We start from the raw sequence: 17,817 nt of genomic DNA on the forward strand, positions 1-17,817 counted from the left end.
GCACATTCTGCTACTGGGAAATTTCTGAGCTCAATAAACCATCCTGGACGTCAATCTAAGACTACTTTGGTGGTTCATTCTGGAATAAACTTCTCATCTACCGCACACCCGGCGTCATTCACATAACACGCAACAAGACGTGTGTGTGTGTGTGTGTGTGAGGCAGGGAGGGAGTGGGCGGTGGGGAGCCGGGTGACAGACGAGGTACGCACAGGCAGAAAGACTGTAAGAAAGTGATGAAGACTGTGTTTGAAGCCCCGGGCAGAGCAGTGCTCTCTGCAGGTGTGTATGTTGGCAGAGACTTCTCTCTCTCGCTCAGTCCCCGAACAGTTTCAGCAGCCTGTAATTATCCCGTGCCCTGCCGTAACGTGTTCTAATGATGAGTGCGTGAGTCTTCGCATACATACAGTAAACACACGCCCGGGTTGACGCCGTTTGAGCTCCGTTTACTCTTAGACACATGCAATTAATCACGGCGGTAGATGATTTATGTAAAGTACACAGTCTTACCTTCTTCTTCTTCTTCTTGGCCTTGAGAAGTTTATGCTTCGGCTTCCAACGCGAGCTTATTTATTCCACAGAAACTAAGAAGACAGAGGTTTTCTGTGAAGGAGACAAAGCAAAGTCAGTTACAGTCTTTAAAGGTGTCCTCTTTGGTGTTTGCTCTGCTTCAGGGATCTTTCAGTCATTTGTCAGATTACGATCCTTTGCCAGTCGGTCACTGTCGCGGTAGCAGCTTCAGGGGCGTCGATGGGAACCACCGTGCGGACAGATTTATGACACTACTACGCCACCTAGTGTGCGAGGGGAGGAGTGCAGCAACACTTCCGCTCAGTACGATGGAAACCACCACAAAGGTGAGCAACAAAAAAGTACACGTGTCAAAATAAAATAAAGAACACTTCAGTGTGAACTTACAGAAGCTAATAAATACTAAACTTTTCCTCGTTGCCTAAAATGATATCTAATTTGAAGGAATGCAAACTTGCTATTAGCCTACTACTATACTACTACTACTATTACATTCGTGCAATCTTATAATAAACATAATAGGCTATTTAATACAGTTTCCCGACGTTAACATTCTCCTTATTGGGCTAATAGAGTCATTCAGTCGAATAGGGCCATTAAAACAATTAACTCAGTAGATTGGCTGCTGAGAAAGACTAAAGGGTTTTTTTAGGTTAGCAAAATAGTCAAATAATTTTCATTACATGTTAAAGCAAGACACTTCTTCCTATAATAAAATCCATGATAAATCCGTTTATTATTATTGTTGTTGTTGTTGTTGTTGTTGTTGTTGTTGTTGTTGTTGTTAAGAATAAATTAGAAATAAAGTAAATGTTTGTTTGACTTGATGGCTCGTTTGTTTTTATTAAAATTAGCCTATGTCTAGGGTTACTTTAGATATTTAAGCAAATAATAAAAACGTGTTTGCGGCATTTTTTAAAGTAGAACGGCTGGTTTTCTACACAGTGGAATCACCGGGAGTCACGTGCATTTGTGCTTGTGATCTGAAACACTTGTTAAGCGTTAATGCTTTGAATTGCCACCGAGGGGCGCTTTCCACAAGTTACCTCCATACGCGCCTGCTTGTTCAAAGCTAATGTTCAACGACTGCACTATCGACAATTTGTTGTCCCCAACCAATTTAGAAACTTATTTTAACTATTAATAATAACAATAATAAGGCATTGATGCAATAATTCACCCTCACACGCAAGCCACGGGCAAAAAAAAAACAAAACGCGAATATATCACAAGCGCACAGGATCCACATTTTGCTGAAATTCCAATTTTGACAAATGCTTTGTGTTCGCACGTGGTCTCCTCAATGAGCATGTTGTTCATAAGTCCACTCGCGCGTCTACATTTTCCCCTGGCACATGCGCTTTGGACTTGGCATTTGCATGATGTTTGGCATGTCTCGATGTTTACCATCCGTTTGCGGCGCTGCTTGTCAGAGCAGTCACGGTGAGCCACGCCTCTTGTCCATGTGCTCCATCCTCCAATCTCTCCATCCCTCCTCACCACACGCTCTGTATTTTGCATAAAATGTGTATCAGTAGGGCAGCGCTCTCTCCGGCACATGCACCGCGCACATGTAGCGTGGCTTTACTGAACACACACCACACTCGAATAAGCGCATCAAACTCCCCTCAGCCCCGGATCCCCGCCAATGAAAACGCACAAGAGCGTGAAGGAGAGAGAGGGAGAGACGGGACTCCGCTACATACAAAGAGTGAGCCAAATCCTACACAAACAGCCACGACACAAGTTGGGGAGAACGGAAAAGGCGGTCACATTTCCTACTCACCTGCAACGTGATTGATGTGGGTGTTTGTATCAGTGGGTGTGCAGCTTGTGTCAAGTCCGACAGTGTGTTCAAGGATATGCTGACTCCACTTTCCTGGAATTCGTGAGAATAGTTTAATCTTCGGTCGTGCAACATCACGCGCGCTAGAGCTAGAGGTGCAGTACTCAGAGAGCAGAAGGTATCCAGGTATCATTGGTGGAGACCAGTGTGACTAATTCAGATCTAACAGAAAAGAGGTGCCATCTACTGAATCACCTACAGATTACAGAAGAAGAAAAAACAACAACTTCACCACCACTGGACTCTTTCCAATCAGTGCTTCCTATTTTTGCGCTCTATGGAGCAGGTGTTTTGCGCAAAACTCTTTTTTGACTTTCTCGTCTGCCTTTAAAAGACTTTTGCTCCAGTCTAGTGACGTGACATTCACGGAGGTCTGCTATCAAGTTTATCCAGAGGTTTAATCATCCACAAGAGAGAAATGGATAACAGCCCCGGCGGTGGTAAGATTCTATTTTATGTTTGGCGTGCTGCAAATGTCTAGCAATGGTGATTATGACAAAAGTTAGAACTGAACGACTGATGGATATTCATTCATGTTGGTACCAGCGATCAATAAACGATAGCAATTCAGCTCGATTTGATCATAATGTGTTATTAAGTGTAAAACAGAGCTGATTTTGATTGAAATGAAGCAGAGCTTAAATGAATACATCACAGAAATGCGATATCCCACTGCTTTAATAATTGTGCAAACCACTGATTTATTTATTTATTCATTCATTTTTACTTGTGGCGATTTTTTTTATCATTACATGCAGCAACGAGTGGATGAACTTTAATTTTGAGGGTTTTGTATTTTACTCATTTCTGAGCTGAGTGGTTTTAATTAAGACTGTGAATTTAAAGGTCAAACAAAACCCGATTTTAAAGTAAAACTTCATGCAAAGCTACCAGGACGTTGCTGTGCATCGTTCAAATGTCCGAGCGCAACAACGCCTGGGAAGGTGAGCCGCTCGGGACTGAAGGGAGGCTGGCCACTTCCTGTTTCTCCCCACGAAAACAAACTCACGTGGAGTTACAGTATGTTGGCCGGCACTGTAATCATAATCTGTCATGCCAGAATTTAAACTGCAGCCCTGTCATATCATGCAGAAAAACACTGTTTGGCGTAGGGGGCGTGCCTGTTTTCCTTTATCACAGCCATTTCTGGAGTGCCTACAATATAAAGGCTGATAATGGAAGGACCTTTATCCGTTAAGTGGTATTAAGCAGCGTTTTCTCGAGATCAGTCAAGGGTGCACATGCTCTCTGCTTCCCTCTCCTAATTGACGGTGAATCATTTACAACAGCCACGGTCACGTTCTGGCACAGGTGATGGACGCACCCTGTGCAATAGAACTGGAAACGAACCCACTAACTGTGTTATGACTTTGAGATTTCACTGATAAAGTGGGCCAGAGTAAATAGATGAATAATCATATATTAGCTGTAGTATTACTCAGCCGATAAAAACAAAGATTGGGGTGCTGAGTTTTGTTGTTTGTCTGTCCAAGAGGCAGAAGCAGTGAAGCAGAAGGTTTTTCCAAAAGTTTTTATATCTTTATTTAACTGTTTATTTATATTTTTCTTATTTATTTGTTCAATTAATAAAATAAAATGTCTTTAATGACATCCCACTTTTTCCTCATTTTGTAGCCCTTAATACTTCAAATGGTAACCACATTGGCTTGACCTTTAATATTTCAATAATGTTATTGGGACCAAACATAATTAGATTTATGAGTTCAGTCATCTAAACAAAGCTATAAACATTATTATAACCACATGCCTCCAATTGCCAAGGCTGTTGAAGAATGAGTTACAGACTGAGTGAGTGAGTTGTTGCATGTGAAGGAGGCATTCACCCAAAGGTTAATGCAATAATTTATTCACACATAAAAAATCTTATAACTCAAATAATAGACCCAAATTCACGATATATAGCTTAGCAGGCTTGTTATGTAATACTAGTAAACATAATGTAGGGGAGTAGGCTACAGTCAGCTGGAACAGGTTACACAGGGCCAATTATTGGGGAAATATAAATCAGTAAAAACTAATATTTGGAGCATATAATAACATACAAATGGTTGGGAACGCATTGGAAAGTATTTATCAACATTAGTATTCACATCAGCTCTTTTTTTTTTTAAAGGCAGTTGGACCAGGGTGTGGAAGTCAGAAAACGTTTTATGACACCTGCAATGACAGCTCTGTAGCACTATAATAGTACATAGCTACAATGTTTGCTCGCATTTAGCCGTCAAATGATAACCAGATGGTGTAAGCAAAATTGGAGAAAAAGAAGAAGTTCTATGCCCTTCACTGCTTAACTTCAGGGACTTTAGTTTCCTCTCTAAACCGTCCTCTGGCACACCCCTGGTGGAGATCTTCTGCAATATTTTCAGCATCATTAAAGTATTCAAACCATTTTTCGCCATTGGCTGTAAAAGAGTGCGTTGGTGCTAAGGCTGACTAACTGGCACAAACATTCAGACAAAAAGCCCCGTTTTTGTCAACATTATGTCCTCAGTGCTTAAACATTTGCTAGATAGTAATCCAACCCCATTATTTTTGAAGTATGGGGGGAAAATAGGCCATATAAATAGGCTAGAAGACGTTTCAAACTCAGGAAAAAATGTGTATCCCAAAGTAAGACACCTGTGTCCTCAAAAATATGAGTAGCCCTATCACAATATAGGCCAATTTCTTGTCAGCAGCCTGTATCGCTGCACCACTCAGAATGGAAGATGCTGAGTGGTGCAGCTGACCTGAGTTACAAGTGAACCAGTCCTCTGGTTATAAATTAAGACTCAGCCAAATAAAAGAAAACAATTACATTTAACATCCCAGGGCATGACTAATCACAAACAGATGGATTTTGAATTAAACGTGTTTCTATCTTCACGCGAATTTTCTCCGAGATACTTTGGTCTGGTCACACACTGACACACAGTTTTCGCCCTGCTGTTTTAAACTTAGTTGCACCGCCCGGCTGTGCTGCTGCTGGTGCGCGGTCAGACCACCCTGCCGCATAACATGCTGCTCTATTTAATTTGGCTCTTTAATTATAAGCCTCTGGCGGACTGTAGAAGCTCTGGCTCCCGGCTGGAGCGCACGCTTCACATCTTCCCGGTGAAAGCCCTGTCAAAAAGCCCTCCTCACGTGGCTTCCCTTGCAGAGCCGCGTGCGACGCGTGAGATATCCGGGCCCTCCTCCTGCCGCTACCCCGCTCTCACGGACGCTTCTGTGTTGACGATGCCGCCTGCGGTGGTGGTGAGGCAGAGCTTGGTCAGTGGGTCAGCAATTCCACACGTTAACTCTTTTCTCTCTGGTCACGTTTCCCCGCCTCATGCACCACTTGCTTCTACTGAACACCGCCCCCTCCTTTCATTTAAATCAGTGCGAGCTTGCAGTGTGGTACAAAGCTGAGTCGATTTTGATTCTGCAACATCTGTCCCCGACGAATCGGTTCAGGGCACTCGTGCATTCATCGTGCGTTTGGAGTGGAACGTGACTGTTAAAATGCTGAAAGCTTGCATAGCAATGAAACCGACGCTTTATCAAGACCACAGAACAGACTGAAACAAGACAGGATGTTACACGACGAATCATATTCTTGGGGTCTCTAAAATAGGCCATAGCCACCCACTGTGATACTCTAATACAGCTCGCCCTCTTAATTGCATGAGCCAGAGCTGCTGTGTGATGCGGCACCAGTTTCGAGAGAGCTGCTAGAGGCACATAGACACAATTCTATCAAGTTCCTGCGATATTGACCTACTTTCACGAGCCCGAGGTAACAAAGTCTTCTGCAAACAACCCAAGTAGAAACTGTGTTCAGCATAGCACAAACTCATTTCATTGGCCGCAGAGACCTGCATATTTTCTGTTTTAGAATAATACTAATAAAAAAAATAATATTTTCCCAGAAAGTCGGGATCTATATTTAGAAACTTTACCCCCAGGGGAAAAATTATGACTGTAGTCACTTTAACTGTGCTTCTATCCACTTCAGCCAGTGAAAGTAAGAGATAAAGAGGGAAACAGAAGGGAGAGAGAGACCGCCTGTGGAGGATCCAGTGCTCACGTTTCTCTGCCTGCTTTCTGGTCCCAGGCAGATTAGCGTTTGCACGGGTACACTAAACTTAAGATGGGCAGTGACCGCGTCCTCAATTGATGCTGTCTGCGTTGACCTGAATTGTGGGAATCTTGTGCACGTTGTAGCAAGGTGCATGGAAATCCTCTGAGTACGTGGGAAATCCTGTGCAAGGCACAGGATCAGACAAAACTGGAGTTTGGTTCAGGTGCTTTAATATGGCATGTAGCCTTGCAGGAGTTGCATTACCTGTGTTTGCAATCAGTAGATCAATACATTCCTGTATGTATTACAGATCTTTAATAACCCTCCTAATGGACTATTTGCATAAGATGAAAGATAGAGTTTTATCTTTTAAACGAAAATCTATGTGTAGAACAGAAATGAATTACAGCAGCACTTCACAGCCTGCTTGGACACTTCCTGCACCACTATTCAAAAGCAGAAACGGATTATTCATTAACAGCGTTCACAGTACAGTGGCTCGGGAGGGGGTCATTCATAAACACAAGGCTACTGTACATGTGAGTCTTCAGGTGGACATGCAATGTGTTTGGGTGGAGTGAGTCGGCGTGGGCTGGGCATTCACTGTCTGCGTGTAGGCTCACAAGGAGGTGAGGCTCAGGTCTGGTCTGCTGGATCTGTCTATGACTCTGGCATGAGTCAACAAATCCTCCAACACGTGCTGGTGGAAGGATTATCAAAACATTTGCGCTAAACAAATGCTGTTCGCAGCAAAGGGATCGGTCTCCAGGCACATTCAGCGAAAACCAGCGTGCCACTCTCAGCTGCATGTGCAAGTTTGAAAAAAAAAAGAGTTTTAAGTTGGAAACATATTTTTTAGACTGCTTTTAATACTGAAATAAGTGCGTACAGAGCCTAATTTGTAATCTTGAATGTGTCTCTAGTCGACTCTGCTGCACACTGCCTTGTTATTACGGCAGTCCAAACCACAAAATCGAGGTTTTACCTTTGCACAAAAAAAAAAAAAAAAACAGAAAACAAAACAGAAAACAAAAACGTGACTCACATTCTTCTACTGTGGAACGACAGTAGCAGAGGCTCGCTGCTACCTCACGCTCAGTGAGTGAGGGTGGCGGCGGTTGGGGGCTGTCCCATTCAGCGTATGTTTATAAACACAGATCTGACTTCAAATTGTGTTAGATTTCAACACGAGACTGCGGATTTGGTTCGGCCAGTAACCGTGTCAGGAGTCCACGCATGTGAGGCGGCGGTCAGGTGTCGTGCTGTTAGCTGGCGCTGGGCACGGTGCCAGGGGAGCGAGGCTATTATTGGAGCGGAGGAGGCAGCAGACCCCGCAGACACGTGAGGTCGTGTCTCCGCTCATCCACAACGCCTGACTAGAAGTGAGAGAGCGAGAGAGAAACGAAAGTTCGGAAACAGCCACAGTTGAATGACAAAAAAGAATCCGCTAATATTTACAGGTGCTTTAAGACTGCATGACGCAAGAATTATTTTTAAGTGATTCTTCTAGTGTACGTCTCTCTGATTCGTTGCTGTGCCATTGGCAGTCTTTTTAGCGCCCACTTTATCCTCTTGAGCGCACCATTACGCCTATTACACTCAGCGTGCAGCGACGTCGCTGCAGATACTCAGAGCCGCTGTCCACAGATTGTGCAACATTACATCACAACACATCCACATCTATAAAGTAGCCCTGCAGGTTTTCTAAGCAATTATGGGTAGCCAGATTTTTTTTTTTTTTAATTTATAAATCATCTAATCCAGCCAAATTTAAACAAGGCTATATATTTTTTTAAAGTCTTTTTATGTGAACATCTCCATTCTTTCTCTTCAGGAGGAGTAATCCTGTATGCTGGCTCCTCTGGCAGTGCCAGTCCCAGCCCTGGCAGCCCTTCCAGTGGATACCAGACACAATCACCTTCTTCACACTCCCAGCCCTCATCTCCAGAGGAGGTTACCTTCACGGAGATTGGGGCATTGAAACAAAGGGCAGCTGGGTGCAACACTCCATCCTCCAAACTGGTGTTCCAATTCCCAGAGGTCTATAGTGGCCCCTCAACACCAGCAGCTACTCCACAGCATTCCTATGCACACCCCATTGCGGGGAAAAGGCCATGCGGATTCCCGGGAACTTTCACCAGTAAGTTTTCCTAACTATCGATATGCATAAATATTTATTCCTTCATATACGTATGTGTGTGTTTTTGCAGCTTATCTCACAGTTCACTTTCCTTCCTCAGAGACAGGTGGAATGGTCTTGCTTTGCAAAGTCTGTGGCGACATTGCATCTGGTTTCCACTATGGAGTGCATGCATGCGAGGGATGCAAGGTAAGGCAATAATCAGAAAGAAATGTGAAAAAACTGTGGAATATTTCATATATGTGTTGATTTTTTTGTGCCCTGGTTTCACATGGTATATATGTAAACATGTCTGTTTGTGTCAGGGGTTTTTCCGACGCAGCATCCAGCAAAACATCAACTACAAGATGTGCGTGAAGAATGAGAAATGTCTGATCATGCGGATGAATCGGAACCGGTGCCAGCACTGCCGTTTCAAGAAATGCCTCTCTGTCGGCATGTCAAGAGATGGTGAGACATCCTGACATATTTTTATTTTATTTTACTGAAATTTCTCCTCTCGCTCTTCTGCCAGAATACCACAGTGCTCTGATTAGCCAAAGCAGCAGGGAAATGGGCACACAGAAAGTGGTGCAGTACTGATATGTAGGTCTGAGTGAAAAATGTAATGCAGGAAGACTTTTGAGGTCATCATGCCAGTAGCTCAGTCACTCAGTTTGTAGGAAGACTTGCACCTGTCTTGCCCTCCTACTTTGTCACTGCACTGCCTGTAAGTACCATCTGGCTTTGTATCACTCTTTTTAAGTTACTAAGTGTCTTTCTGCTGCCCTTTGCAGCATCCACCAACACCTACCTCTATGCTCTTGTTCAGTGCAGCCCCTCCCCCTTATATGTACCCACTATGTTCCCTCAGCTCCCCTTACATCTCTCCCTCAGACAGTGATTTATGAGTAGAGGAACCTTGAAGTCCCTAAAGCTATCTATCATCGGGAAAACTGCAGCAAACACAGGAATTATTTTAGGAAATTGGAACAGGGTCAACGTGATTACCTTGTGTATGCCCATAGAACATCTTACTGCAATTAATAAGGGACAGGGCAACAATTAAGCAAGGGATGCAGAAACCATCGTTATGACAGAATTTTTCAGGCGTAACACTCCTTTCACCTCATTCTGGCTCTGAAAGCTGAACAGTGATTGATCACCTATCACCACAAATTAAGAAAACAGTTGGGCTGACCTAGAAAAACAATACAGAATCAGCCCTATAGTGTACTCATACATCATGACCTACTTGGTGTAGTTTGCCTGTTTTCTTCCTCTCAGTATGGTTTCTGCTTATCTCCACCCTCCAGTACTCTGCATTGCCTAATCTAGTAAAGAGGTTAGTGTTATTTCTGCATGTGCTTGACACTTTTGGTGCACAGCAAAGAAAAGAAAAAAAAGACGGTGGCAAAATGCATCCAAATGAGAGAACATTCAGGTTGACCCTCTTACGGGAGATTTTTGAATGCGTTAAGGACCACAACCTAGAAACCCCTTTTTGCTCAGTTTCAAGCATTACGAAAACAGGAAAACCGCAGGCAACTGACTGCAGCCCACAATAAATAGTACACCCTGATTTCACACCAGGCAGCTGTGTAACTCTGGCGCTGCAATATAGGCAAATATTGAAGTCCGTTGGCATGGTGGCACACTTTTCTTCCCGTAATCAGACAGAATACAGGAAAGTTTCTTTAGGTTTCTTCCTTCTGGTTAGATTTTAAAATGCCTTTCAACATAATTTGCATATGCAGCTCAGTAGTGTGCATTTGCTTCTTTTTAAACCATGATGACAGGGATTAAGCTCATGTTACGTTATTGGCCACATCCTCATCAAGTTACTCTGCAGATTACAAAAGCTTCTTTAGTATATCCTGCAAACTACTACTACAACTACTCTTGATCACTCAGTTTTGCACAGTTATTGTCATTCTGTTTTTTATTCTAAATTGTGGTTGTATGCAGTATGCAACTGATATATATATAAATACATATATGTATACACCACTATACCACTTATATGCTTTATAAAAGAAATCGCGTGTGCTCTACTTTCAAGTCTTTGAAGATGTACCATTTTTATCTAACACACACTTCTTCACTTGCATTCGCTTCCTGGTGACATGCACTACCCAGAATAGAGAATACAATAACCACAACTTGCTCGGTTCAGACCTTAATCCTCCCTTCACCTTAGTCAAATCTTGACCTTATAATTATATGATTTACATGATGAGTACTTTTGTCCCCAAAAGGGAGGCAAGTTCTCACAGTTTGACAGTATGACTGCACAACAGGAGCGCCACGCACACACAGTCATTTTCCAGCATCGCCATCCCTCGTGTCAGTCTTCTTCATGCTCTCACTTCTGTCTCCTCAACTCTTCAAGCCCACCACTCTCATACTTCTCCTTCTCACGATCTCAGTGCCAGTGACATCATGCCGATGTTGCCCCACTGCCCTACTTACAAATGGAGGGAGGGAGCAGTAGAGGAAGACGATAGTGGTGGATAGAGGAGAGGATGAGGCAGATGGCAGCAGGGGGTCTATAAATAGCCTCTCCAGCTGATGGTTACTGTGAGAAGGGGGGGGGGGGGGGGGGGGGGGGTATGGATGAAGAAAAGGAAATTTTCATCTCCCCACTTGTGTGATTCACCTTGAAATCACTGTAAACAGTTTAAGCATGTTAAGCTGCGAGTTTTTATCTCTTGATAAAAATGAATAAATCTATGAATTCATTTGTAACTTTCGTTGTTGTTGAGCTGCTGATTTGGATTATTGTATTTGATCAAATAAGAAAAAGGATTACCATTTATTTAGAAAAAGACAAGAACGGAGAAATGAAAAGCACAAAACAAACATTTACTGGGATTGCCCGTGCTGTCGGTGACAGGAACCTAACCTTTTCTCTTCTGCTTGTATCTTCCTTAGCGGTGCGTTTTGGCCGTATCCCTAAGAGAGAGAAGCAGCGACTTCTGGATGAGATGCAGAGCTACATGAACAGCCTAAATGAGTCGGCTGCCATGGACATGGACTCCCCTTCAGTGAGGGAAAATCCCACCAGCACAGACGACGGTACCTCAAAAGAGGCCATTGGAGCCATTTCCAGAGCCTATCGTGATATCTTCACCAGCAACAGCAGCAACCAGGAGCGAGCATCCAAGTCAGGCAACATCATCTCCAACAACAACAACAACACATCTCCCTTTTCTCAGGATGGCAATTTTCCTCAAGTTTCATCTCACCCCTCCTCAGCTCAGAGTTATCAGTCTTGCCCAGTTACCCCCGCCAGTGTATGCCCAGTCTCCTCTAATCACAACCAACCTGCATTTAACAATATGGACAGCAATCGGTATACCTATTTAGTGTCAACAAATCAGAATCACAACAAGTCAAATGCTACAATACCTCAAAGGGGAAGCTCTGCCAATCATGACAGTTTCCGCATTGCAGGCAGTACCCAAAATCAGCCCTCCTGCCCATGGAAGTTAGCTTCAGGAGCTAAAGTGCTGGTAAGTACAAGACGCTCGCTGAATTAGGACTGCTGTATGATTCATTATTCGACAAGCTATTTATGACTTGATGTTTTTTGTCTTTTCAAAGGCCTGTCCTCTCAACGCGTGCCCTGTGTCAGGGGCAGAACGCACAAGTCAGGAGATATGGGAGTCTTTCTCTCAGTGTTTCACCCCTGCTGTCAAGGAGGTTGTAGAATTTGCTAAAGGCATCCCAGGATTTCAAGAGCTTAGCCAACAGGACCAGGTCATGCTGCTAAAATCAGGCACCTTCCAGGTAATGACATACATTTTCAGTTATACATTTTGGTAATGATAAATGCATCATAATGTGTCCAGATGTGTTTTTGGCTAAAGCATTTGTCTCACGTTTATCTTTTTGTTTTCGTCTTTTTTCACCATTTCTTGCGTGTTAAGGTTCTGATGGTGAGGTTCTGCACCTTGTTCAATGCTGGGGAGCATACAGTGACATTCCTGAATGGCCAAACTTACCCGCTGCCCACTTTGCGTGCCTTGGGCATGGGCTCTCTGCTGGATGCAATGTTTGAATTCAGTGAGAAGTTGAGTTCTCTGGGACTAGAGCCTGATGAAATGGCTCTCTTCATGGCCGTGGTGCTGGTCTCTGCAGGTTAGAGAACAACAGTTACAAATGCTGCACTGCAGTGACAGTTCGATAATGAATCCACAACGTGCTAACTGTTTCAAATCACTCACACCGGTATGCTCTGTGTTCCTCAGACCGTTCCGGCATTTCGGACACGAGGGCCGTGGAGCAGCTACAGGAGGGCCTTATCCGCGCCCTGCGTTCACTGATCACTCGCCGTCGTCCAGATGATACCACCCTCTTCTCCAAGCTGCTTCTGCGCCTTCCAGACCTCCGCACCCTCAACAACCTGCACTCTGACAAACTGTTGGCCTTTCGCATTGATCCTTAAGAAGTCCCCTCTTTCACAGACTGCACAGGAAAAAGACTATTTCACACAGAAAAATACACAGTACATACACACATACAGATATTATCTTCCAAGGGCAGGACTTCCTTCAATATTGAGGAACAAGGAATTGTGCAATTGATGAGTGTTGTTTTGAAAAGGATAAATGAGGGCTACATACATATTTTGAATTGCTGCTGATCGTCATGCAATGTTTTGAGAGGAAAAAATACAATACAATAAAAACAAACTCATGTACACGCATAAACCTCCACACCACTTGAGAGACATTGTTCAGTTAAAAAGAAAAAGATTAAATCATTGTGTAGAGTTACTAGCACCGTTCTGGAAAAAGAAAAAATCATTTGTGCACTTGCTCATTATATCCTGTATACTTAAGAATAAAAGCCAGTTCACTTCTGTTTATTCCGCAAGTCATACAGTATTAACAGACCATCACTAAGCAGCCGCTAAATGATGGATGTTGTATATGAAATTTTTTTTACTTAGGGACCACTGGTAATGATTGACCATGTGTCAGTTTGTGTTTAAGAAAAAGGGAATCTGTATATAATACATAGTGATACCTGAAATGTTAAGGCACTTGTGTGTCACTGTTTTACAAACATGCCATCTGCATCAGTACTGGAATGGGATCCCTGCTTTAACCTGCACATGACAGGATGCAGTCTCTTTCTAAGTTTTGACTAACCTTCCAGAAAACATTTGGCTCACCTTGAATTTAAATGTGTCATCGTGATAAGACAGCACGATTATAATATTATTTCACAAAAACATAATGTCTGTCACTGTACCGTATCACATCTAGACCGATGGAGTGCACATGGGGTTTTGTAGTTCCTGTGTTTATTTTTTGTTGCTGTAAATATTATGTTACCCAATGTTGATGTATCGATTATTGAACTGATATGATGGATCAGACATATGAGTTTGGTGTAATGAAGAAGAATGTAATGACCTTCCTGTATTTGGTGGGGATCTGGCTATGCCAAGGGAGCTTTGCTCAGGAGAATGTGTAGTAGGGATTCTCAAACAGCTTAGACACTCCTCCTGCTATATTAGATGATGTAACAAACCAGCATAATCCCTGAAATCACCAGCATTCACTCCACATGCACCCTTCCTCTGGCCCCAATGTTTGTCATACAAACACAAGAAATATTTTCTTTGGGTGAGAGATCTAATTTGATTGGTCATCTCACTGTTTGCTTGTTTGATTATGGCTGATTGAGCACATTTTGTACATTTTTCTTCCTAAATAGAAATGATACAATGATATAAAGTTGGAATTATGTATTATTCTGCCTCTGTGTCTTTTTTGTAAACATTTGTGTGGGAAATATCAGTTTAGAAAAGAAACATAGGCTATGTTGAGTAATTAGGCCCGTAGTTGTGCAACACTGTACACTGGCAGTATGCTGTGTGTTAACCAAGTTTATACATTGTGCAATTATGTGAACGTTAGATAATTTATTGCTAGCAGACTGCATTAATAAATTAGGCTATTATTACATTAGCTGTAAGCAACTTTACAGTACCTATGTAGACTGTCAATTGCAATGGAAAAGATAGATTATAAATTTGCAATACAAGATGTCTAGAAGCACAACCTTCTCCCCAACAAAGTGAAGTAAGGGTGCCACCTTCTGGTAGAATAATGTACAGCGGATCCCGGAAGCGGATGGTGTGCTAGCGAGTGCTCACTTCCACGTATCATTTGCTGTCACTTAATCGCTTCACATGCCGTCATCGTTTTAGCCTCAGTAATAATAATATGGGACCACTGTTAAACGTTACGGTAAGCTCTGTCACATAAAAATGATAGAATAAAGCAAACGGGGGGCCAGCACGAGCTGTTCATATTAGTGGCAGGTTAGCTCACAGGCTAGCCTTAGCTAAACAACAATAGCATGCAGGTACATCTGTTTGCTGATAATTATCTGCTTGTTTTGAGCGACTTAACTGTCGTAAGTTAGCGGTTTAATCATTGACGTAGGTAAGATTGAAGTTACGGTGCCATATCTACCTGGACCTGTTGTTGTTGTCAAAATGTTTTGGGTTTTTCCAAGTTAAGCAAGAATGACGATGCCGAGTTCCTGACTCATGAACACTCGTCTGTCTGTAATATTTTGGCCACTTTGTCTGTCCGCAGGCGCTGAGAAACAGAAAGAAAAGTGCTGCAAATCCCCCGAGACCTCAGCTTTGACCTCCAGTGGGAGCATTTCATGACAGCATGTTGGTGACAGCGTATCTTGCCATAGTTTTCCTGCTTACCCTGTGCGTTGGCCTCGAGCTTACGGCACGCCGCGTCACCCCACCTCAGTCCACCCCTACAGCTGTAGCCAACCCAGCTTTCCGTGGCTTCCAGACAATATTCCTCAGGGCATACCTTCTGGCTTTGTGGGCAGACTGGCTCCAGGGTCCTTATCTCTACAAACTTTACCTCCACTACAGCTTCCTGGAATCCCAAATAGCCATTTTGTATGTATGTGGTCTGGCCTCTTGTGTTCTCTTTGCTCCTTTTGCAGGCTGGCTCCCTCAGGCTTTGGGCCGCAGGCAGACCTGTCTTCTGTTCTGCTTGTCATACTCTGCTTGCTGTCTCACCAAGCTTTCCAGAGACTACTTTGTTTTGATTGTGGGCCGCATCTTGGGGGGACTGTCCACATCCCTGCTAGCAACCACATTTGAAGCCTGGTACGTGCACCGACATGTTGATGTCCATGATTTTCCCAAGGAGTGGATCCCCAGCACCTTCACCAAAGCTGCTACCTGGAACCACGGACTCGCAGTGGGTGCAGGGCTGGTGGCTAACTTACTGGCTGAGTGGCTCCACCTTGGGCCAGTAGCCCCCTTTCTCCTGGCAGTCCCCTGTCTGGCTTGCTGTGGCTGGGTAGTCCTGACTGACTGGGGCAAAGAAGAGGCTCAAGGGGTTCCTGAAGTAGACAAACAGACTCTGCTCACTGGCACTCCAAATGGAGGTGTGACCCATTTGTCTGCAAAAGCACGGTTCTCACGCAGCTGCCACGAGGGGCTGCGCTGCCTACTGTCAGACAGGAGAGTCATGCTCTTGGGGGGAGTCCAGGCTCTGTTTGAAAGTGTCCTCTACATTTTTGTTTTTCTGTGGACCCCAGTACTGGACCCTCATGGGCCTCCTTTAGGAATAGTCTTCTCTTGCCTGATGGCTGCCAGCATGGTTGGGTCCTCGCTATACCGCCTAGCCACCTCAACCCAATACCGTCTACAGCCTGGGCACGTACTCTGCCTTGCTGTGCTGATGGCCTTCTTCTCTTTCTTTATGCTAACCTTTTCCACTGCCCCAGGACAACCTAGACCTCATGAATCCTTTCTGGCCTTCCTGCTCCTGGAGCTGGCCTGTGGTCTCTATTTCCCTGCCTTCAGCTTTCTTCAGGGCAGGGTGATCCCAGAGGAGAAGCGGGCCGGTGTGCTGGCCTGGTTCCGGTTGCCGCTGCACCTGCTGGCCTGCTTAGGGCTGCTGGCCCTCCACGGGGAGGTATCAGGAACAGGTGGAGGGGAGGGTGGTGGGGGCACCAGACACATGTTTGGAGGCTGTGCCGTCATGATGCTGGCAGCTCTGATGGCTGTGGTCAGTCTTTTCACCCTGGGTAGAAATGACACAGATCTGAGACTGGAGGGAAACAGAGCAGAATGGGAAATGTAACAAGTCGATCAGCCACATGTCCACTTTTGCTTGTCTGGTTTAAAATGTTTTATCTCAGTTTTGTCTAACTGAACCTAGAGACATCATATTCAACCAGACTACTTTTAGGTGCACATTTTGCCAAAAGCAGAGTTGAATGAAATTGTGGGGTGTTTTGGTAAAAATGTTTAACATTTTATGTCATGTTGATTCCTTATTGTTTATTGGTTACAGACTTTTGTTAATGTCTTTGGGAACATTTGTCAATGAAACTGTTGAAAACTTGGCTGATACTTTTTGTATCAGTCCACTAATTATTCCAGATGAAGTGTTTCTGTCTGTAGGGATTTCACCTGCCAGAATCCCAAGAAGATTTGGTGATGCTGAGCCTTCACCTAATGCTTAAAGACAAATCTGAAAAGATTTTACTTAAGAGACCTGAATGGATATTTGAAATTAGGTGATGGCTAGTAAGTAGACTAGCAAATGAATGTTAGTGTCTACTATATTTCTTTTATTTCTTCTGCAGTGCATTGGTTCCTGTATGTTGAGCAGGATCTGTTTTGTTTTTTTGGGGTGGGCGGGGTGTCCTTTAAACCAGGCAAGCAGCAGCAGCTTTACTTTGAATGTCTTTCCTGTGTCATCTGCAAAATGCTCTGTTTTGATGTTCTTTATATGGCTCTTTGTGTTACACTTTTAAATAAAAGTGTTTGTAATATGTTAAATTATATTGGGAGGGAGTTCTATTTTGTGGCATATGGTTGTTTTTATAACATTTATTCAACAGGAGTTTACAAATCATTATTACAAATTATATAACATGTCTATTTTGATGTTTTTGAGAAACCGCTTTGATTTGAGTTTTCTTCATTAAAAAATCTCAATTCAGATTCAGTCAGAATCGTTTTAGCTGTTAAAAATACTGATGGTGTGATTTGAATGTCATTGTCAGATGTTGACTAAAAGCATGTTTGACAGCATTCAGATGCAAGAAGAAGAAAGGAAAATCTTAACTGGTGTTGAAAATCTGAAAATGTCACTGTACCCTGCAAACCCCCGCTGTCCTGGTTCTGCTGCAGACCATATTTCCCGATTCGTCTGGACTTCTGTCCTCATAACGCATCATGCAGAG

General features: G+C 43.5%; 3 protein-coding genes and 1 long non-coding RNA gene across 4 annotated transcripts in view; 2 read left to right on the forward strand and 2 right to left on the reverse strand.

Moving 5' to 3' along the window:
- rarga (retinoic acid receptor gamma a) overlaps positions 1-749 on the reverse strand; it is a 41,189-nt gene extending 40,440 nt beyond the window's left edge. The window contains 1 exon segment of the mRNA XM_086278204.1: positions 511-749. The gene's annotated coding sequence lies outside the window, so the exon portion shown is untranslated.
- Positions 750-1,545: 796 nt separating this feature from the next.
- Positions 1,546-14,258, forward strand: nr1d4a (nuclear receptor subfamily 1, group D, member 4a). The gene is made up of 8 exons (XM_086278203.1): positions 1,546-2,817; positions 8,275-8,580; positions 8,681-8,769; positions 8,886-9,030; positions 11,494-12,074; positions 12,166-12,351; positions 12,492-12,702; positions 12,813-14,258. The coding sequence occupies exons 1-8, from the start codon at positions 2,796-2,798 to the stop codon at positions 13,007-13,009; spliced, it is 1,737 nt and encodes a 578-aa protein (XP_086134329.1). The 5' UTR covers positions 1,546-2,795; the 3' UTR covers positions 13,010-14,258.
- LOC147304789 (uncharacterized) lies at positions 11,527-16,641 on the reverse strand. The gene is made up of 3 exons (XR_015126666.1): positions 15,054-16,641; positions 12,791-13,029; positions 11,527-12,696 (listed from the first exon to the last, which is right to left on the reverse strand). It is a non-coding gene; the product is annotated as an uncharacterized LOC147304789 (long non-coding RNA).
- slc61a1 (solute carrier family 61 member 1) lies at positions 14,691-17,410 on the forward strand. Its single transcript, XM_086278205.1, has 2 exons — positions 14,691-14,825; positions 15,180-17,410. Exon 2 carries the CDS (start codon positions 15,261-15,263, stop codon positions 16,704-16,706), a length of 1,446 nt encoding a protein of 481 aa, XP_086134331.1. The 5' UTR covers positions 14,691-14,825; positions 15,180-15,260; the 3' UTR covers positions 16,707-17,410.
- The last annotated feature ends 407 nt before the right edge of the window (positions 17,411-17,817 follow it).

Source organism: Aulonocara sp. 'chitande type north' Nkhata Bay, linkage group LG20 (assembly GCF_057382095.1).
Source record: "Aulonocara sp. 'chitande type north' Nkhata Bay isolate Kocher_YH1m ecotype deep benthic linkage group LG20, A_spYH_male_GT1.1, whole genome shotgun sequence".
Classification (NCBI taxonomy): domain Eukaryota; kingdom Metazoa; phylum Chordata; class Actinopteri; order Cichliformes; family Cichlidae; genus Aulonocara; species Aulonocara sp. 'chitande type north' Nkhata Bay.

Excerpts from the sequence above, each read along its gene's own strand:
- nr1d4a (XM_086278203.1), top strand. The coding sequence starts at position 2,796 with ATGGATAACAGCCCCGGCGGTG. Across the intron at positions 8,581-8,680 it reads ATTCCCGGGAACTTTCACCA|AGACAGGTGGAATGGTCTTG; the intron begins GTAAGTTTTCCT and ends TTCCTTCCTCAG. Across the intron at positions 12,075-12,165 it reads CTTCAGGAGCTAAAGTGCTG|GCCTGTCCTCTCAACGCGTG; the intron begins GTAAGTACAAGA and ends GTCTTTTCAAAG.
- slc61a1 (XM_086278205.1), top strand. The coding sequence starts at position 15,261 with ATGTTGGTGACAGCGTATCTTGCCATAGTTTTCCTGCTTACCCTGTGC.